The sequence below is a fragment of the Mus caroli genome, unplaced genomic scaffold, assembly GCF_978045245.1.
Source record: "Mus caroli unplaced genomic scaffold, Mus_caroli_1 scaffold_5, whole genome shotgun sequence".
Lineage (NCBI taxonomy): Eukaryota > Metazoa > Chordata > Mammalia > Rodentia > Muridae > Mus > Mus caroli.
Genome location: NW_028227260.1, coordinates 27,299,594 through 27,323,015, shown reverse-complemented (window position 1 = coordinate 27,323,015; position 23,422 = coordinate 27,299,594). Strand labels below are relative to the sequence as shown.

General features: G+C 38.9%; 1 protein-coding gene across 1 annotated transcript in view; it reads right to left on the bottom strand.

Moving 5' to 3' along the window:
• The window catches only part of Ammecr1 (AMMECR nuclear protein 1), a 107,890-nt gene that overhangs the window by 18,531 nt on the left and 65,937 nt on the right, over nucleotides 1-23,422 (bottom strand). The window contains exon 3 of the mRNA XM_021153402.3: nucleotides 2,093-2,207. Coding sequence (XP_021009061.1) covers nucleotides 2,093-2,207 — 115 coding nt within the window. The remainder of the gene's footprint in view (nucleotides 1-2,092; nucleotides 2,208-23,422) is intronic.

Sequence of the window (23,422 nt, the reverse complement as noted above, 5' to 3'; positions counted from 1 at the left end):
TCAAGCTGACAGATAGTGACCACAAAAAATAAATAACACTTGACAAAATACATAGTGCTAATATTTCAATTGCTGTACTTCCCATCCACCCAGTAGAAAACAGATACATTTTATGAACATCAAAGCCACATAGCGAGGTGAGCTTTTGCTGATGAGAACCTGTGATGTGCTGTCAAGGTGCTGTCCCTAATTCTGTGCTTATTCTTACCTACCTACTTATCAGTTGTTGCTTATCAGCAGTCGCAATTTTTTTCTTTCCCATGAAACATACACACACTACCAAACAAGCCCATGTGAATAAGACATCTGAATGTGTTCACCCTGTATTTTCAACTCGGTGGCTGCAATGAGGGTAGAAGTGCTTCTGTAGCTTGGTCATCCCCTCCATCTGAGGCCTTCCCTGCTTCTCGCCCCCCACACCACCACTATATACACTGCATTTTCTACTTAACAGAGCAAAAATTAAACTCTGGCTAGAGAAAAAAAAAAAAAGCAACGGTCCCAAACCAGTAAAACTATAGCCATACAGAGCATAGTAAATGTTCATAAATAGGGACGTCAATTGGAACCATTAAGTCAAAACAAAACAATAACCCTCATGGTGTGAAGCACACTTGTGGTCCTGCTGCTAGCAAGGCAGAGGGTAAGAGGATCTTGAGTTCAAGGACAGCCTGGACAACATGGTGAGATCCTATCTCAAGCAAACAAACAAAAAGGTTGACAGATAAGGGGAAAGAAGAGAAGGAGGAAAGGGGGAAAGGAGGAAAGGGGGATCAAATAGGAATGTCAGACTTAACAAAAATAAAGTAGGGAATTTCCGTTCTATAAAGGGGTTGACACTTTTCAAATTGTCTAGTATAACTGTTATTAAATTATTTTATTTCTTCCTTTATAAAGATCCTAGGATGGTTTCATTTTCTGATAAGGACACAAAAAGCCAATCAGAAAACCCAGAGGGGATGCTTTCATCATCTTCCGATATAAAAAGCTATAAAATAGCTCTGGTGTCACAAAAATAATTCAGATCAGAGATCTTCTGAGACAGATCTCCAGAATATTATTCTGTACCCAGAAGAAGTAAACTATGGTGAAGTCAACTATCTGTAGTCCAAGAAGTCATAAAAAAAAAAAACAAAAATAAAGTTCAAGTCCAATTAACTATGAAGACAATGATCTGGTTACAAGGCTGTCTCAGTAACAATAGGAATGATTCTTTGAAAACAGCAGTAGACTGAAAGGCTCTTGGAAGGGTACAGTAGTTCGGTTTATAAGTGGTGTGTGAGAGGATGCTATTTATCAGCATCTTTCCCTTGTTTCAATCTTCTCCCACACGTTTCTTCATACCTTATATATAAATTTCTCTCTGAATCAAGGTAGAGAGCCTATCTCACCCCTCTGTACATGTACAACAAAGCCGAGAACACAGCTGGTATTCAGGAATACAGGCAAGACCTCCACTTAGCAATTTTAACCTCCAAAGTAAATCGCCATGAGAACTTAGTAAAGTTCCCACACAGTAAAGTCAAATAAAGATATGATTAAGGTAGGTTTCTCTGATAATAGCAATGCACAGACATACCCTGGATAGAACAGTGTTGTGGCTGTAATTTCAAATGTCTATATTAATATAGCCAGGAATAAACTCACATTATTTCATTCTAGTTTACTAATACTCTGCCATTGTCACAAACTTCTTTCCCCCAAATGATAATTCTGCTAACTTTTGCTGCTCCTTTCTAACATGTATACTCGGACTGTCTAAATGCTCAGTAGCCGTTACATACAGCACAGTGCAGTAGAATGGAATGGAAATGCAGGGAGAAACAGATTCCAGGCACTCCTTCTCACTACTTATTAACAGCCTTTATTGGGTGCTTAGGTGAGCTAGCATAAAAGTGAAGACCAAATTCAGTTTGGAGATTCTAACAGCACAGGGTATAGTTGCCTTAAAAAAGAAAAAAGCCAATCATATCTCATTGTTCTGCGGGGAGCTTTATTTCTGTGTAAGAATGGATGGAAAGCTTCACTTTATGGTCCAAGTTGTTAACATCTCCTCAGGAGTCACCTTCATGTAACGTGTCTATAATCTTACCTCCCAGTCCAAATAGTCGCAAACATCTTCAAAGTTAGTGAGCAGAGACACCGAGCAGAAAAGCCTTGGCAGCTCATCCCTCGTCATTGGTGGAAAACGGCTGTCTTTAAGGGCACTGTTGAAGACAGCAGAGATTAAAGCCATCACTGGATATGACAGTTCCTACGTTCAGTTCAAATACTGGCAATCATTTGAATCAGGTAAATAAGTAAGAAGCAGCAGAACTGTATCAAAGGTGCACAAGTGGTCATCAGGGACCATTTTAGAAGTCAGTATTCTTCATTTACTAGAGTCTGTTACTGGCCAATCCCGTGGCCACTTCAGCTGTAAAGAGGGAATGTTCAAGTCAACCTCCTCAAGAGCACTTTCTTGGCTTCTCTGGATCATCTGTAAATGCAGAACATGCTTTCTTTTCCATTAGAGGAAAATAAAAACTAGAGTAGTGGGAACATGCTGGAAGACCTCCGAGTCAGTGACTGGGGGAGATGTATACATCATCACACATGATTTTCTTTCATAGAGGAAATCACATTGTAAAACAGAAAAACATTAATACAACTTGCAACGGCTACCACAGAGCATTAAATAACTCAAAAAAGATGATTTTTTATCACGAAAAAAATCAAAGTAAAAGAAAATAATCATTCAAATCAGAGGCTCTTCAAAACACAAGGATCTCATGTGCCCTACAAAGGGCAACGGAAGACAGGACTCAAAAGCTGTGGAAGGACAAGGAAAAAGGGGCCGTGTGCGACGGAGGTCTGATTAGGAGGAGCTAGTGAGGCCATTAGCCTCATCGGTGGAGTTTCTGAGTGCATCAACTCTGATTAGACCATTTAATCAAGTGCCACTGTGCCAAACTCCAGAGAGACCCTTGTAAAGGATGAAAATGGTTTTCTTCCAAGAGTACAAGAGCTAAATCAACAGTGCCCTCCCTACCCCCTCTTACTGTCTCCCTGCCTGTCACACACACCATATGCCCTGTGCTTTTTATACGAAACCACTTCCTGGTCAAGCAAAACACACCTCTGATTCTCTAACATATGGATCAAACTATTGACCCAGTATCTTAGAAAACCTTTTCATTGTTTCCTTCTCATAGATTACAAACTCAGAAACAGAAGGAGTTTCCCACAGCCTTCAGAAAGAACTCCATTCCCTTTTAACTGACTCTGCCAAAATGCAGACTCCTTGTACAGTTTGTATTTTAAAACAGGCTCTCGCTGTGCACCTTTCCCCCACTTTCTACCCCTTCTTGGCATTCTGAAGCTCACTGCATTTGTATTTTCAATGCACTCTGGAGCTCCTCCCATCTAACTATACAAAAGAAGATTCTCTTAGGAAGATGCAGAGATGTTACATATTTATACAGTAGAAATGGCCATGTCATCCAAGAAGCCAAAATCAACCAAGAAAACCAGGAAATTACAAAGTCTTACTCTGAAAGCAACATTTCACTGTTTTACAGTTTAACAACATAAATGTCCTATGGTTTGGCTCCCTTTATTTTCCTACTGACAATAAAAATCTTAAAAATGTTCTCAAGTTCTCATCCAAAGGCAAGTTGAAGACACACATTTTTAACCACCTTTTACACACAAATGCTGGAATAAAATGCTAACACATTGTGTAGAAGTATCCCCAGCTAATTAAAAGGCCAATCACATTTTTCAGTTTTCTCATTAAAAAGAACATAAGGAAAGGAACAAACCCTCTATACTTAGCATCATAAAATGTATTTTGGGGAATTAGGGAGGGAGTTTTATTGTGGTAAAGTATGCACGAAACTTAATGTTTTCACCATTTGTACATATCTGTCTCTGTAGAATTAAGTATCGTCACGGTTTCTTGTAGCATTCACTACCACCTAGCTGCAGAAATGCACAGATTCCTCACCTGAAAAACTATCCCCATTAACCACAACTTCCCAGCCCCCTCGCCCCTCCAGTTCCTGGCCACATATGTGTGTAGAATTAGACTTACAACAGAGGCAAATAAAGAGAAATGAAATATGCTGCTTGAATATCTACATGAGCTTTAATCAAGACATGAGGTTTTCACTTCTCTTGGGTACATACCTACTAGCACTTAAGGTAAATACTAGTAAAGACTAGTCATTAAGGTAATTCTGTTGAGCTGGAAAGATGGCTCAGTAGCCTAGAGGACAAGCAAAACACCTATATCAAATAAGCAAACCTTTAAAATAAAAAAGGTAATGCTGTCTTTAACTTTGTGAGGGACTAAGAGTTCCCACAAAGACCTGCATAACTGTGTATTCCCATCTCCGACATATGGAAGTCCCTGTTTTTAACATCCTCACCAAGACTGTGCTCATCTACTGCTTTGTTTGTTGTTTTCTCTAAGAACTCCAGGCCTGCTTTGCTTGTTTGTTGATCTCTTTGGGATCCCTTAGAGCCCTGCTCGGCTTTCATTGCCAGTGTATTTCTCCAGGAATTTGCATTGAGAGCCATTGATGTTTCTTTGCTCTCAAGTGTAATGAAAAGTTACTTGGAGATGGGTGGAAAAAAGTGACTACTAACATTTCTGTTTGGATTTTTAATATAATCAGATGGTTCCCACCACGGGAATCACCATTTTGTATAATAACTCTGGGTCTGCTTTAAGAAGATAAATTTTTTGCATCCAGATTTTTTTTTCACTAAAAGAATAAATGGAACGAAGTCACTACATAGTTATTTTCTTAATACTTTGTAGTGTGCATTATTTCCTAAACTGACCAACAAAAGAGTAATTCAAGGCCAGTAAAATTCAACCTATTTCAAATGGATTAGTATTTTCAACTACCTAAACTGGAACAAGTTGTTCTCATGCTGTGGGCGCTTGCTGCTCAGTCATTCTAGAGCTGAAGAGAAAAGCTCTAGAACAAGAGTGAAGTGAGGACGGATAGAAGATGACATGGTATGTCACTGTCCTAGCGCTCAAGCACAGTGCTGCAAAGCTCTGACACGAGAAGTAAAGGGATGTTAGGCATGGTGGGAACCATCTGATTATATTAAAAATCCAAACGGAAATGTTAGTAGTCACATTGTTTCCACCCATCTCCAAGTAACTTTTCATTACACTTGAGAGCAAAGAAACATCAATGGCTCTCAATGCAAATTCCTGGAGAAATACACTGGCAGTGAAAGCCGAGCAGGGCTCTAAGGGATCCCAAAGAGATCAACACTCAGCTGGAGATGTGTCTCCGAGCTGCCAAGCTGCCAAGCTGGTGTGGATAGCTTACACACAAGAGAATTCAGCTTCCCTCAGCCAGGCTCCTTTTAGAATACTCTGTACATCCTGTTAAACCTAGGGCTTTGGAGAAGATGCTGCATTCTAAAGTTGGGCAATGACCTAGCTGAGATGATCCAGCTAAGCCAAAGATGGAGGTAAGTCTCTAACCCAGATTTTTAGGCTCAAGTCCAAAAATTCCTTTTACTAACCACACGTTAGTTTTCACCTTTGAATAGATTATACATTTTAACTGGAACACAAAACAATTGTCTTACTTGGCAATTCTGATCTGAAACCTGTACTGTCTCTGCCTAAAAAAAGATAAACAATCAATTCAGTTGCATTTATTAGTAGCCAAATGGCAAATATTCCTAGACTTCTTGGCCACTGGAATTCCACAAAAATAAATGATGAATAGTGTCCACTGAAATCATTTTTTTTTTTTTTTTTTTTTTTTTTTTTGGTTTTTCGAGGCAGGGTTTCTCTGTATAGCCCTGGCTGTGCTGGAACTCACTTTGTAGACCAGGCTGGCCTTGAACTCAGAAATCCTCCTGCTTCTGCCTCCCGAGTGCTGGGATTAAAGGCATGTGTAACCACGCCCGGCTCACTGAAAACATTTTATACCCAACAAGTATCTGCCAATTTAAATTGGAGGGCGCTTAAGAATTCGACAGGAGGATTTCCTAGTAAACTGATAATGAAATTCTCTTTGAAATGATAGGAAGCCATTCTCTAATGTTTAAATAGTCCTAGGGAAAATAACCAAATGTTTATGAACAAAATCAGCTGGTTGCCCCATCAACCATATGATGGTGATGAATTTAAAGCACAATTTAGTTCAAACACCAAATTTGAATGTATTCAGTTGGACCTGGCACCTTCCCATGGTCACATTTCACCTAAGTGAGAAGCAGCATTAATGTCTGTCAGTTAGAAGCTAATGTTAAGCAGCACTTCAACGAAAATGTTAGGAAAATGGGACTTTAGCTATCAAGGAATCAAGAGGTTTGTGAGGGTGTTTGCTAAAAACTAAATAAAGCACAGCTGAAAAGAGGCACATCATTAGATATTACAAGGCTCATCCTAAATAACATTCTTACTTGCAACAGGAATGACTGGGACACACCTGGCAAGCCAGCCATTCGCTTCCTGAAACAGAGTCAGTTGGCTAATAAGTTAAGAAGTCGGAAGTTACCAAAGTGACAGGGGCTTCCTATTACTGACAGTCATATTTCAGCACAAGTTATTAAACCCACAACTAAGCACTGCTATTGGGTAAAAGAGAAGCAAGTGAAGTGTGCATGAACTAGCCTTTTCCATTTCTTTCTGAGAGGTTTAGACCATTAGGGTATTCCTTGTTTTGCCATTCCCAGGCAGCACTAGGACCCTGAGAACAGAATGCAATATGCAACACCTTTGCACCTCAGAAACTTAGAAAACTAGAATCCTAAACCCCCATCGGAAAATTTACACATAGCTTCTCTTCCTCATTGAGTAGTGTGTTTTAGTTTTTCAAATCCAAGAAACAATGGGCCACAAACCAAAATGCAAACCTAAGCACACTGCCAACAAGAGATGAAAGTGACCTTGACTTTGCTGAGGGCTGCCTATACAGGGAAGGGACATTTCCAACTCTATGTCGTATGTCTATGTTGCCTGGTCACAGTTCTTTCTTTCCTTAACAGTTTTACAGATAACTTACTGGCTGTTTAACAAACATTTCTATTGGTGAACTCTGATGCCCATTTTAGTGTTATATGATAATGGGCAATTCATGAAGAATGGAGAAAAGAACACAGGTCTGGGATCCAAAGAGGGCTGAAAGGAGGGAAAAGAAAAGAAATGAGGAAAAGGACATGGGTGGGAGAGTACGCACGGAGGATGCCGAGAAAAGTCTCCAGTAGAGATCTACATGCAAAGGTACAAACAAGGAAGGGAAATTAGATGGGTGAGGGACCTTCTAGGACCTTCTGTACCAGTTGCTAGGTATTGTTTGGCTTTCAAGAGTGCTATCACCCAATTGGTCTTTTATTGGGGTTCTTGGATTCTTAAAATACCCACATATATTTATATTATAATCTCCAAAAATAAAAGAGGAAATACTGTTGTAAAAGCCTGTGTTCTTTGAGACAGCCATAGGCCACCCATCAGAAATCTCCTCCTGGGGCAAGAGTATCATCAGAATCTGTCTCTGTATGCTGCAAACTAGAGGAACTGGCTGCAAATTTGATTTAGTCGAGCGAGATGAAGATTGCCAAATGTATGATACCTGAAGAAGCAGATGGCTAAATGTGCATGTGGCAAATATACCTCATTTCTTCCTGTGCAATGTCCACATAACACGTTCTCTGTAGAGTTGCTGGATTACTCTACTCTGGTTTTGGAAACAAACAACATGAAATCATGTTTTGAATTTTACTTTTTTTTTCTGATGAAAGTCTTTAAACTACACCCTAGCAGAGCAAATGATAATTTGTTTTTCAGTGCATGAGTCAGGCTCATCTTTAAGAGTCAGTATGAGTTTGAGTCCTCCATTACTACCCACAGTAAGAGCAGTACTCTCATCACAGTGGGAAGCAAAGACCGTGTGGGTTTGGAGAACAGACTATGATATGGCCACGAACAATTTCCATTTTGGCAAAACTGAAAACGAGATTATTTCTGATTTCAAGTGGCTGCAATCTAATAATGAGCTGATGCAGACTAGAATCTTCCACGGAGCTCTCCCTCATTTAAATGAGGGCACTATGGCTTCACTTTAGTTGTGAGCTCTCCGTTGCTGTTGTTGTTTTGGTTGTTGTTTGGTTTGGGTTTTGAAATGGGGTCTCACTATGTAGCCCCAGCTAGCCTGGAACTATGTAGATAGGGCTATGTAGCTAGGCCTATGTAGATAATGCTGGCTTTGAATTTTAAAGGTCCATGTGCCTCTGCCTAGGATTAAAGGTGTGCTGGGATTGAAGGCATGCATCACCACACCCAATTTGTTAAATTTCTTAAGACAAGGTATTACTCTGCAGCTCAGACGGACTACCAATTCACAATATTCCTGCTTGAGCCGTCCAAATGCTGGGATTACAGGCAAGCACCTTCACACTTGTCTCTCAATGAATTACTTCTTAAAATACTTACAATTTTAAAACTTAGTTTACATTCCAGGCTGAATATCTCTTTGCAATCACTGAAAGCATGTCTTAATGGTGGAGCCACTAGACAGAGCACCTCAAATGCAAACCTGAAGTTGTAGTTAACACATAAGAAACATTTTATAGTTGTATAGAATCAAATGTATTCTGGAATGAGAAATCCTTGCATGTGGATATTGGCTTCACCGCATACTGGCCCTGTGATGTCTTAATCTGTGGAAGTTTCATTTATAAAATGAAGAAAATAATAGTACCTCTGCACTCCTTCTCACAAATGACAGGTAGCAAGTGCTTGGTAAGTGTTTTGAAAATGAAACAGAGGCCCTTCAAAGATGCTTGTTAAAATCTTCCCATAGTGCGACTACAAAGTCAAGCTCTAGCTCCCTTCCTTTCACCAGAACAGTCCCTGGTCTCACAGTGCTACTACGGTAATAAAAGTAAATAAATAATAACTCCAGAATAAATAATAAAATAATGAATCACCACTGCAGAAGTGACTTGCATACACTAGATACTTAATAAGTGGTGCCTGTTGAAGAACTCTGATAGTGGGTATATTTACTAAGTTTACACCCAGGGACTGGTTTGATAAAAGGAAGGGAGCTACAGGACTAAGCTTAGCCTTTCCGTCCCACCACAGGAAGATTTTAACAAGCATCTTGGAAAAACCTTTGTTTCATTTTCTTTCATTTGAAGCACTTAAGGTCTGTTATTTATGAGAGGGAAAACAGAGACTACTAATAGGAATGGCTGAACATCCTACTGGGAAAACCTAAGAGCCAAAATGCTCCAAAATCCAAAACTTTTCGAGTATCAACAGAAGACTCAAAATGTTTTAGATTTTAGAGCATTTCAGATTCCAGAATCAGATTAGGTATGGCAAATACCCCAACACTGGAACATCATCTGACATCTGAAGCACATTCTGATCCTAAGCAGTTCAGATAAAGGATGTTCAGCTTGCAGTAAGTCGATTACTAAATAACACATGGACAAGTGTAAACCGCCTGTTAAAATAATAAATTATAAAACGCCAAGAGGAATGATCAGATTAGGTTAATTCCCTTTTGGGGAAGATCTAACTACTGGTTTGTTAGGTGCCAAATGACCTAGGATTGTAGGTAACTTTACAGAAAGGAACCTGTTTCGCCAAGTAAGCTGTGGGCTTCTTCAATAATTAGATCAACACAGAAGAGTGCAGTAATATGTTATGTAATATTTTCTTGGATTTCCTGAACTAGATTTTTCCTAACTCTCTAGGGCAAATTTTACTTCTGTCCAAGAGATGTTATCAAGCAATTTAGTTTGTACAATGAAACCCATTTTGTACAATTAACATACACTAAAAAACTGCTCATGAAATTATAATCACTGTGTATTATTTTCTATCCTACTGGTTACATTCTAACAAAATGATCAGAAGGAAAAAGACAACTCCCTAAAGAGCTAGGGGAGACTGGGTAGCAGAGTGGCCTGGTGGCGGGGTGAGGGCGTGAGGCACAAAGGCAGAGACCAAAAGAGGCAGAGAGAGAAGCATGGACGGGTGGAGGAGGACTCAGAGACCCCCAAAGGCAGTAGCTTCCTTCCTTCCTTTCCAAACTCCTTGGGTTGAACCCTTCTGTTGGAAAGAAAAGCGGTGACACGCCAGTCCTCGCCCTCATTCTGTTATTGAAACCTTAAGCTATGTCAATTTTGCTTAGGTTGCTTTATCTAGCTTTGGGTAAACTGGTTGAACAGCTTAAGAAGATTGCTACAAAGAAACTGCAAGTCGAAAGAATCTACTTAACCAGCCATGTGTAAACTGAAATACATTGGAGTGTGCTAAGTGTGAATGAAACAGCAGGCTCCATGACCACAGCACACCAAACAAATAGTGAATGTTAGGGAAACCCGCCAATGTGTAAACCAGAAAGGTACAAAAGGCAACCCAAATGCCATATATTAGTAGGGCTTAAATATCTTCACCTTGTCTAGATAAAATAATCCTGGAAAGAATTTCTAATATTTCTTCCCACTTGGACACAGCCCTCTTTGGAGCTGCTAACCAACTCTTCCTACCAAGTTCTAGAAGACTGATCTTAATCTACTTAGACACAATACTTCGAGCAAAAGCAGTTTTAGCCACTAAAGAATCAGAATTTAGTGAGCACTTACTGTGATCCAGGTGTTACGCATGGACTCTTCTGTTCAGTCCTCAAAGTACATAAATACTATGATGTATGTGAAGAAAATGAAGTTGAGATTTAAGCAACTTGTCTGTGGTCACAAAATAGGTGAGAAAACTTGAAGTTGACAATGCCCACTTCAAAACCTGGTGTCTATTGCCTTTGTCATATCCCAGAACGTAGCCAATAACCACAACTACACATACATTCAGTCAGTGTCAAGAATTCCCTCTTAATGGCGCTTCCTTTGGGGGAGTTTAACTAGAAGCTTGACATACAAGGATGAGCAGGCTCCAGACTGCTGCAGTGAAAGCACTTGCTCCTTTCCCTCCTTCTCTCCCATTTTGATCTTAGTGATTCAGAGCTGTTGCCATTGAAAACATCTGTTTTGTCTAAACTTAATAAGTCTTATTAGTGGGATTTTAAGCATTCCCTTATTCTGAAGCCTTTCCACAGCTTGAAATTTAATCTGTTGGGAGTCATAATAAAGTTACCAAAGTACTAGGATTTGGACACATCTAGACTGGTGGGCCTGTTTCTGATTTTTATCTGCTTTTTGGACCTGAATAAGTTGTCATGTCTACCACAAATGTCATATTATTTTTCTTCCCCCTTTTCCATGACAATCAAATCTATAATTTGAATTTCATAAACTGTAAGACATGTGTTATTACTCTAACTTGTGTGCCCTGTTAGAGCCATCCAGTCTTACCTACTGATTCACTGTCCTTTCTAACATTATCATCAGTCCTTGAGGCTAGGACAGGTGACAGATGATATAATGGTTAATATTGTGTGATTTGTTGATAATTTTTCTACTTATCACTGGCAGGGGGCTAAAGGTAACTAAGGGAAGAAGTAAAGCTAACCAGAAATATCAGATACAAAGTGAGCTTGTGTTCTCTATAACTAAGAAAGAAAGCAATAGAAGGAAGTGAACTCTTCCTACTTCATAGTTTCCCTTCAGTCCTCTTCCTTTGTGCCTTTGTAGATGGTTTCCTCTCTTGCTGTTTACCTTAGTAAGATAAGGAAGAAAGGACAGTAATATGCTAGAGGGAAGATATGAAAGAAAATATTAGCGATGGGAGATGAGGTGACTATCAGACAAAGGTACACAGTGGCCACCTACAACATTACACATGCCAGTGAATACAGGTGAAAGAGGCACCTGTGAGGCGGGTTTGTGGTCCTACATTTTCCCACTGGGTCAAGATGACCTTTCTCCTGCTGAACAGGTTTCCATGTTCCAGTTCATTCTTTCTGGAGATAGGTGATGGTGACAGAGAAAAGTGAGTGATCCACTGTCTACTTCTCCCTAGGGATTTTAGAGAAACCAGGAATGAACAGAGAGGGGATTGGGAAAGAAAGTAGCATACCTCATCTCTACAGCCTCCCTGCTTAACCATCCAGTGTTAGGTTGTGTCTACTACACAGTTCGTCTGTACTTTTTACATACCTATTTCTCTACTCTCTCTCTCTCTCTCTCTATATATATATATATATATATATATATATATATATATATATATGTGTGTGTGTGTGTGTGTGTGTGTGTGTGTGTGTATGTATGTATATACTGGTGACTTCCTAAGACCATTGTAATTTGTCATCCATTCATTTACATTGAACTATTTTCATGATGACCGCTACATGGTATCTTTGGGAAGAATATTTCCATTTCCCATGGTATTTCACTGTTTCCAAAGTACATTTACCTCTTTTCATCATAGCTGAACCTCAAAGCAACCTCATGAAATAGACAAAGCAAATAATCTCTTAGTCTTAGAAACTATAATAGAAGTCCTCCAAGAGCAAGTCCCCTGTAGTCATGGGTTCAACCAAGTGGCACTGCTGAAAATCCTTAGAGAACATGTACTCTTCACAGGACAGCGGACTCCATGTAGCCAGAGTTACTCAGCTACCAGGCAGCAGGACCGAGATGCTACCACATCTTCTGACTTCTTCCTGTTTCCACTGAACATTCCATCATTCTGCCACCTACTACTTGATCAGCTCCATCCTGATCCAATAACATTTGAAAGCAGATGTTTAAGAAGCGAGGAGGAAACAGTGAGCTACTGCTCAGCATAATTTAACAATGTTGGGTGCCTGGCAATTGTCAGCCTATTAAGGCCAAGGGCAACTAAGAAACTGAATAGATAAGGGCATGAGAGCAGCCCTCCTGCGGTTCTTATCATCTCCTGCTTGCTCTCCTGATCTTAAATAGTTCATACACAGTCTTCCCTGCTCATATACAGTACTTATACTGTCTTCTACAGTGAGGTTCTCTCCCTCTCCTGCTTTCCTTATTCTGCTTTCCATCTATTCACATGCATCCTTTCTCCGTAGTTACTTGGTTACATAAAGGATCATTCAACAGCAAAAGTTACATATTTTTTAAAAATAAGACATTTAATTCCCTTTTATTAAAGTCTCACAACTGGAGAGTCTTGTCCCCATGGTAAAAAGCCACTGTATGTTCTGATGGTGTATGTACAAATATGTCAGACTATAAGCTGGTCAGGGCAAGATAACCTCAGTGCTCATTTCCAGGTAAATAGCACAATGCCACATGCAGACTTGGTACATGGAGAAATGTGTGGTGCTTGGTGTACTAAGGCTCTCTCGAACTTGAATCCACCCCAGTCTCCTAAACTAGACCAGATTTTACTTTACTTCCCTCAATATGTTTAAACTGACCTTGATAAATAGGAAAGGACATAATTTAACTTTGTTTCTTATTTAAAGAAACCTAATTTTCAAAGTCAAACAACATTTTCACCAGTATAGTTTTCCATTTTTTTAACCATCAAAAATGGAATAGCTCAATGAAAGGGGCCTCCATGAGAAAAGAACATGGGGTGATAAAACACACTGGAGAAGCTTCATAATATGCAGCTGAAATAGCAGTTGCTAATTCCAGCCTATGATGTACAATAGTAAAAACCCACAAGTGATACTGAAAGGGCTGACAGCATCATATGAGGATGGGAAATGCAATAGATAAAAGCCATGCAAGTTAAATCATAGTCATATGATAGTAGTACTATCACCCATGGGAGCAGAACTTGCCATGACAAGGTAGCACCTGTAATGACTCTGGGCATCAGGGAGTATCAATGAACATGATGTATTTTAGCAGATACTTATCAGTGCCTGCTACAGGGAAAGAACAAGAACATATCTAAGGCCATTCAATGTTCTACTCTGCTTTGTGGAACACTTTGCTTCATGGAAGTTTTACTACACTTCAGTAACATGACTAGACTTCATATGTGCTACCCATAACACGTAATACCAAGTACAAATCTTATAAACTAAGTTGCTTCTGTGAGAATAAAATAATAAAAAAGAAACAGAATGATACTTAAACTCAAGGTCTTACGACATCATAACTTTTATGTATACTAATCTGTCTACGGAGATATCTATTAGGCTAGGCAAAACTCTATAGGAACCCAAATTTAAAAGGAATTCTGACTATCTGTATACATGTATATATTATAATTTAATTACACCCAAGGTGAATGGCTATTATTTTTTTTTACAGTTCTGTACATCTACTATATAATACTGAGTAGCTGGTAAGTAGGGCTGTAATGAATGAAGTAAAAAATATAGAAAGTCTCATTTAATACACATTTATTGGTAATATAATAAGCATTAAAATAATTCTGCTACATATACTTTATTAAATGGTAAATGCTCCCTTAAATTCTTTTATCCTTATATTTTATGCATATCTTTTATTGCTCAGCTTAAAAACTATGCCATTAAAATGTATCTTCCTTTCTTTATAGCCATTAAATGATATTCATTTAGTAAGTGGTAACTGGTCTTTCTAGTTTTTATTTAGATTACTGTGCAAGTGTTGGCAATATTTTTATCTGAAACTCACATAGTGCTATAAATAGATAATAATATTCCATGATAGAATCATAGAGTAGCTTTGATCTCACAAGCCTTTTCCCCCTGAGGAAAACATGAATGCTCACATCCTGATGAGTTTAACAGCATCTTAATGTTTATGCTGTTATTATTACCATTTTGTTGTAGCATGAAACATATAGCGGCCCATATTGCTAACCTATTTTATGCTTTCACATCATCTTATAAAAAGACATATTATAAACTGGATGAATCACAAGACATCAAAGGTAGGCATAGATGAAAAAGGCAGCATAATAGTCTCCTTAAGTGAACATGTACCTGGGGAATCAGCTACCAAGTCTCTCTCTCTCTCTCTCTCTCTCTCTCTCTCTCTCTCTCTCTCTCTCACTTACACACACACACACACACACACACACACACAGAATAAAAAAAAACCCTCTGGCCATTTCCTGTTCTGTTAGATTTTAGGTTAGTAAGTGTCCAATGTCGAAAGGGAGAAAGGGCCTTGATGAAAATCAATCCTCTGCTCTCCTCTTTTGTGAGGCGAGGTGGAGTGTGTGTGGGGAGGTGGATCTGGGGGAAAGGAGAGGTAAAGAGAAAGACCCTGGGAGGGAGGGGAAACTGTGGATGGGCTGTAATATATGAGAGAAGAATTTAAAATAAATAAGCAGACAAACAGACAGACAAACAGACACAAAGGGAAACCAGGAGGCTTACTTATCTCATAGGAAAAGGTAGCGTCTCTGGAAGACATGTGGGAACAGTGCACACTGGGCAGGGCGTCCAATGTCTGTCAACTTGGAAGGTCCTAGTCTCATGAGGCTCATGGGGGTTGAAGTACTAGCATGCACTCTATCAATCACATTAGACTTTCAAATTCCAAGGTCTGCTTTGCTTTTTACATGGAATAATATTAGCTTAGAAGGCTTCTCAGAGCCTGCTCCAGGGGATGTGACCAGGTTACAGCACCTCATTTTCCTCAGCCACTGCCTTGTCCTCTCTGTAGCCCTGTGAAAGGAAAAGCTACTTCTTAAGACTTTGGTAAACAACATTAAAGAAACTGAGTGAATATTTTCTGTGGACTTAACTTTCCTGGAAATAATTATCAATGATGGAAAACAAACTCTCCAAACAGAATAAAGGTTCATTAATTTAAACTCTACTATTTCAAAAAAAATTGGCCTAATTCCAACAGACCTTGGCTGAAGGTTTCCTTTAGCGAGTCTGGAAAATAAGGATCTGCTAAGCAAATCAAGTTTGTAATTAAGATTGTAAGGGAAATAAAGAGCTTGCTCAAAAAGAACAAATTATTTTCCTGACTTTACTCATCTACAGGCAGTATAACATCCTAACTACAAATCTACTGTGTCAGGTAAAATGCAGGTTTCCAGTGAACTGTCACTATAACACAACCTATTTTGATACATCTGTGTCACTAAACCAAGTACAATTAATTTTAAAATAAATATTTCATTCATTTTTATTGCTGATTCTGGTCTTCCTGCAACTGTTTTGAATTTGGGAGCTTTTACTCACATGGTGGTATTACTAGCCACTTGCTTACTGTGACAATGGCCACTAATAACTAAAACAGAAAATAAAACGGAAACATCTGCACCGAGCTCAATTGCTTGCTCACCATCTGACCCAATTAAGTTTACTATGTGAGATAGCTCTATCCATAAAAGAGGGAGAAAGGAGGTTAAGAAATGCTTATATTCTTGAAGTTAGAGATTTACACACCTAACCCAACAAAAATATAAAGCTACAACAACTAATAAAATCTTTTGGACCACTGTATGTTAAGTACTAAACATCTAGTCATTGTGAAATAAATAACAGGTAAAAACCCAACAAAGTATCATTACTGTCCCGAGGAAGCATTCCTGGAAGTCCTTACTCCTCGTGCATCTATCTACATTGGCTCTCACTTCACGAGCACAGGCAAGTCTTGCCAGCTCCCTACAACCATTTCCTCTGCAAGCATGGCTCACTGCCTAGGAAGCTCTGTTATCCTGTCAGAAATCTACATCTGGCCACTCTAACTCTATTGCTAACTCCTGGATTTATACAGGTTTCCCTAAAGCACAAGACATGTTAAAGTAGCACACCATGGATTTTCTCCTAGTTTTGCTTTGGTTGGCCAGGATAAGATGCCTCCTTTTCATAAATAGAATTGTAAACCACAATGATTAGGAAGAAAACAAAAAGGCAACAAGCTGTCCTGTTTCTATGGAAACCTTGAAAACACCAGAACCACCAAATGTGTTTGCTTAAGAAAACTTGGGACACTAAAATTGATAGGTATCCTTTCAAAGGCCTACATAGGAATACTGGATAAAATAATCACAGGTCAATGTTCCAACAAAAGTGAAATGCTAACCAGTACATTTTATACAGGGGAAACGTCAAAATGGTTTTGGGAAGGAGAGCCATAAAGAGTCTCTGTTTTAAATGGAAGGATGAATGCTTATGTTTTGAGTTAATCGTTCAGGTCAGCTCTGTATTGTCCAAAAATCATCTACCACAGGACATCATATGCTTGGGACCTTAGAAATGAGAATTTTCTCAGGACAATATCTCTAAGATAGCCAACACGCACGGGGCAGAAACCAGCTACTGAGTTATTCCACATGAGGATTGCTTTTCTATGGAGCCCTATCAAAATCAGCAAAACTAAATAGAGACTACACATAAATATTAAAAACAAAAATAGCTATAAAATAATTTGGGCACTTGTCTGAAGTTGTTTTACTCTTCAGTGCTAATCTACTCCAATACATCAGCATTAAATAATGCAATCTGTTACCTGGAAATGCTTCTGCTTCAACACTGTGTATAGTACACCCATCCTCTCTTTTTGCTTTATTTCAGGAATTGCCCTTTAGAATGTGTGTCAATATTTGCACCCAATGAGCCATCTAAAAATTTTTTTGTAGAACCAGCTATTCATTTGTATTATATGAACATTATTCAAAACTTATTGACCCTAGCTAACTGCTGGAAATGTTTTCTTTGTTACCGTGTATTACTGCAATGAACAGGAAACTCTCCTCAGCTTCCTCCCCAAGAAGATCTGAAAGTCAAAGTCAAGGCCACCATGCATGCCCAGGTCTTTGGATAGAATTTTACTCCATCTAAAAGTTTCCTAGTTAGGGCATCACTCAGCTACAAACTAAAGCTGCATCTTATAAATTGGAACCATATTTACAAAAAAAAAATCTAGAAAACTCCCTAAGAGAGAACAGATTACTCAAAAGTATTGCTACATGAGTGCAGTAGAAGACACAGCCTTTTGTAACACTCAGACTTTAGTTCCCATTGTTACTACTCAAAGGATGTACTCTTTACCTTTAAGAAAACCTAGGATCTATTTTAATACCGCCTCAAAACTCAGACATACTTAAGTAATAAGTACAGATATTAAATTACCTAACAACCATGCAGTGTTTACAAACATTTATTTCCTTGCATACTTGTCATCCACAGATGTATTTTTGGTTAGAAATGATTTTTTTCAGGGTTCTGCTGTATTTTAACAAATGTTCTAACAGAGGAGGTCAGAGAACAACTTTGTGGAACCCTTTCTCTCCTTCCACCTTGACATTGGTTCTGGACATCAACCTTGACTTGTCAGGTTTGCATGGCAAATGATTTTACCCAAGGGGCCATCTCATCAGCCCCACCGCATTTACAAAAATAATTTTGTCTATAACTGAGAAACTAATTCCATTTTTAGATTATAATACATCATTTCCCTTTCCCTTTCTTTCCAAACCTGCTCATATATTCCTCCTTGCTCTCTTCCAAATTCCCAGCTTCTCCTTTCATTAATTATTGCTACAAACATGTATGTATATATTACTAAATACATGTACACAACCTGTTCAGTCTGTATAATGATGCTCATATGCATTTTTCAGGGTTGTATTTTTTCATTTGGTACTGGATAATTAATTGATATTAATAGACTAATACTTGATTTTTTAAAATAAATCCCACACACAGAAAAAAATTAAATGTTGAGGACTCAGAGAGATGGCTCAGCAATTTTGAGTTCTTTCTACTCATGTAGATGACTTGAGTTCAGTCCCAGCACTGACACCAGGAGGCTCACAACTGTCTATAATGGCAACTCCAGAGGGTCCAACAGCTTGGTCTTATGGGCACCTGCACATATGCATGAACACACATGTACACACAAATAAAAAACAAATCATCCATGCTTAAAGTTGAGGGGGAAAAGACAGGTTAAGACAAATTCAAAATTGCTTTGTCATTAGAAGGTATTGCAGATTCTTGTCACTGTGCCCATCTTTGTTACTAATATCTGTCCCTTCCAAATCTTCTTAAATGTAGGTAACCAGAGTCATCCCAGATAATCCTGTTCTTCTGTTGACATCTTCCAATGGCAGCTCGATGCCTTTACAATCTATCACTGTATCACCTGGTCTCTAGAGGCCAAGCTGTACTATACTTAACACTTCTTCTCTAAATAACACATACCTTCTTAAATTTAGTGCAAGGTGTGTTTTAGATAGAGAATGCATATCTATCCTTTCCATATCTCCACCCTTGAATGTTGAAATTGAATTTTAAAATGTCTATAGAGATTCAGCTTTAAAGTCCATTCCTTCAAACTGCCAATCTATTGAGCCTCAACTAATTCTTTCCACTCCGGTGACATTGTATCTCCACCTAACCTGGCTGTTTTTTACATTCTTAATCATAGATCTTTTGTGTACACACAAGTATTTCTTACAAAACTGTAAGCGCCTTGAAGGTGGATGTAGCCTGATGGTCATCAATAGTGCTGTATAGTACTTAGTACTGTGACTTTTCCCAGAATTAAGTATTCACTAACCGTACTGAAATAAATAAAGCCTTAATCCAGCCTGATGTGATTAAGAAGCAAAACCATGGGGATTTATGAAAAATTCTATCTTTAACTACAGCTGTGTTGTTATAATTGTTACATATTTGGAGAAAACTGAATGAATCTTTCAATCAAGCTTTGGAACTATGGTAACTATTCTGAGTTGGAATGACCACAGTAAGGAAATAAGTAGAAAGGAACGAAGCAAGAGAGCAAACACACTGCACTCTAGTAACATGACCCCCGCTGCAAACTAAAGACCTTTACAGTAAATCCAGCTGTACACTGGCAACCTATAAGTCACAAAGAGCTCTTTTTTTTAAGAGCCCAGAATACAGAAAGGGCAACAGTAAGCACACTAATGAAAACTAATGGGGAGACATGTTTTAAGCATATTTCTAACTCATACACTGGTTCATCTTGTAGCTTGGTTTGGATCTTCTCCCACCAAAGGGCTCAGTAGAGCTGATCCAACTTGATTTCCAAGTCTGGCAAAAATCACAACTTCCAAGTACCTGACTGTTGGCAACTGTTAAACACAGTAAATCCCTTCTCTTTCTAGAACTGCTCCTCACCCCCACCCACACATTCAATGGCCTACATTCACAACTTTTTGTATCAGATGCTTTGTTGAAATTAATACATCCCTACCAAATGCATATCAAAAGGACATTTTCCTTAGAGCATGTCAGCTTTATTACACTGAGTCCTCCATTTAACCTCTAAACTGTTTATTCCTTACAGAGATATTTACTGTGCGATATTCCACAGGGAATGGGAGAAGAAAGTCAAGTTCAGAAAGGGGTGACATCCTTTTGGGAATGGATAGTACCACAATTAATGACTGTAAACAGCAGCTCTTAGAGGCTGGATTTCCAAAGCACTTCTTTTTACTGGCTACATTTAATGATGAAAATGACTAAGTTGCTAGCTCAACTCTTCTTCCTTGGGAAAAAGTCCTTAAGTAATAGCTTCTGTCGATTCACTGAATTCCAGTTTTATTTCTGTACCAACAGAACCTAAATGCCTTTATCCATTAGTAAAATTAAGCATAACTAGTTAGCTACTAATAAATGGCACAATATGAACCCATGACCTCCGGTTGCTTACCTATTACTTTGGTGCTTCCAAATTGTTCCGCTACCAGAGAAAGACCATTCTGTGAAGCCACCCTTGCCTACCCACTCAGCCTTTGCAAAACAAGGAACTATAAACAACACTTCACAGAAATGGCCATCTCTCTTTCATGAGGATTCAAATTTACACACGTAGTAGTGCTTCTGTGAATAAAACGTTTTCTGCAAAAACAATTACAAAGGCTTCACTGTACCTTGTCTTACAAATGTTTGTGAGCTATAACTTTGTGCCATAATGTACACATGCACACACGCATAATGTACTTACCACTTTTCTTCCGGCTCCTGCTCTTTCTCCTTCACTTCATATTTAGACTGTATATAGGGTCGCCCACTCCCACTTTGGGAACAAATTCCACACTTGTATTTTAATTGCCACATCTTTAGACTACCACAACTCCATCACTACAATTAGAATATCTAAATGTAGGAACTGAGTACCCCATCCTTTATTAAAGGATGACTGATACTGTTATAACACAATGAGGTAGAAGGTCTGTGATTTAAAATTGTAAGCAGAAAACAAAAAAATACAGGTCCTCAATTCCAAAGTAAATTGCTACAAATGAAAAGAGTCCACGATTACAAAGTGATTCATCTTCTTATGACTTATCTTAACCCAATTTTCAGAAGTTTCCTTGCATCTCACATATAGGATTACAGTTCCCAGTGCTTTAATTACCTTAATTATCTTATAAACAGATACTTCTGTATATTCTGTATACCGAGAGACCTGGCTCTTATTCAAACTCTTATTTTGGTCTATACCTAACTTCTAGCAGTTACCAAGGGAAAGCAAAGGTGAAATATCTGAACTAGGTTGGGGAGGGATAATCAACCTAAGTAGGGCACACAAGTGTACAAGAAAAGAAGCAAGCACTGCCACACAGCCATATGCAGTGTGATGTGAGCACACAGAGGAAGGAACAGGAACTCTGGGAACTTGGGGGAAATTTCTAAATGACTCCTTTGGGAAACAGAAAAGAAAATCTACAGTTTTAAAAGGATAAAGCCACAAGTATGTACCCATTTATGTGCTTTGAAAAAGTTTAAGTTTCTTTCTGGGAATCGTGAACTGAAAATAGCATATGCCTTACTCTAGAACAGAATAGCAAAAACCAACTCTGACACTCAACTATTTGGCAAAATTACCACTGTACCAAGACCCATCACCCTTTCCTCCTACTTCTTTAGCAAGTATGACTTCAGGCTACAAATGACACTTAAGTTGTGGTCTGGAGCACATACCAGTTCAGTGGTGGGAGGAGGTTATGTGTCTGCACTGGGCTAGCACTTCCAGTGCAGCAACGAGAGGCTGTAGGGAGCTGTGGACAATGAAATAAGCAAGGTATTCTGGGATAGAGAATTAAGACTCCTACTGAATCCATACACTAGGTAACAGATTCACTGGGCAGTACTGCAGTGATGGTGCTGTAACTCAGACAGGACCAGATTCTTCCTAGGTTCCGGAGACTTTTTAACCGGAACCCTAAATTCATACGTCTGAAGACTTTGCTCTTAGTCATGACTGAGTGACCTGGGATTCATCAGTCATACACTGATCTACGGCTTTGAACAAAAACTCCTGCAACGCTGGGTTTGATGACCCTTGACACCAGATGCTGACATTTGCTCTCATTCAGCCACATCGGCCTCAAAATCCATAGAATGAACCTACAGGTTCAGTTTTCTGAAGGGTTCAGATGCAAGCATGTTTAATATTGACATTCCTCTGGTGAGCTAACTCTTCTTGAGGCTCTGTGTGTAGATATAGGTCAGATGTATGTATTTGTTGCTGGAAGACGGCGGGATGGTTGAGGTGTGCCTCCTAGGAATTGCTCCTACAGAAAAGCCCAATAAGAAGTCTGATCTTCATTCAGACACTCATCCTTCTAGTAACTTAAAGATACTTTTACTGCCTATTGAGAAATACATCTTCTAGCAAAATACCCTGAAATGCTAGGTAGGATAGGGCCTACATGAAAACTAAATTAAAATTAAGAGTAGACTCCCAATCAGATAACAGGAACACATCTCATTCTGGCAAGAAAGGACAACTGAGAACAAGCCACAGCATGATTAATCAGTGATGGCTTCTGAAAACAAAAATGACTCAGAGACAAGAGGGAAAGCTATCAAAACATAAAATGAAGTCGCACTGACTGTACTGGTGCATTGTCTGTAACCCCAGCATTTGACTCAGGAGGTTGAAGCAGAAGGGTCACGTATCAGAGACCCGCCTACACTACACAGTGAGACCCTATCTCAAAAGCTGACCACAGAAACGTGAATCACTTGTGCTAGACCTTCCTAATGTAACCAGATAGCAGGCAATGGAGAAAAAGGTTTTAGATGTAACTGCCTGCCACTGATACCTAGTTGGCTGCCTTCTAACCTAGGCTACTACTTGGATTCTGCTGGGGTGGGGGGTCCTTCAGGTGGCAGGTACATGGCTCTTTTATACCTCTATATTTCAGAAGCCACCAATGGTATTTACACAGTAATCCAGCAGTAGATGCTACAGCACCCCTAATCCCTCAACACTAAAAAAATGAGCAAAGCAAAGAGAGTCCAAAGATTATCTCTATTCCAGGAAATTTCATAATGGTCATAAGTATAGGTCACTCAAGGGAACCTTGGTGCCAGAGGGAGGATTTCCTCACAGAGAAAGACTCATCTCTCAGTTCTACACGTTGTTCTCAAAACTATATCCACAGATGAAAAGTCTTGCTTTTTGCTTCATCTTTTCTATAAATTGTAACTTTGCTACAGGCAAGGTACAGACAAATTAAGAATTTCTTTCACTCTGGTTCTGGCTAACATTGTAAATAAATTCAGTTTTCCATTTCTCTTTATAAAAAAGTGACATGAATACTGCTTAGTCT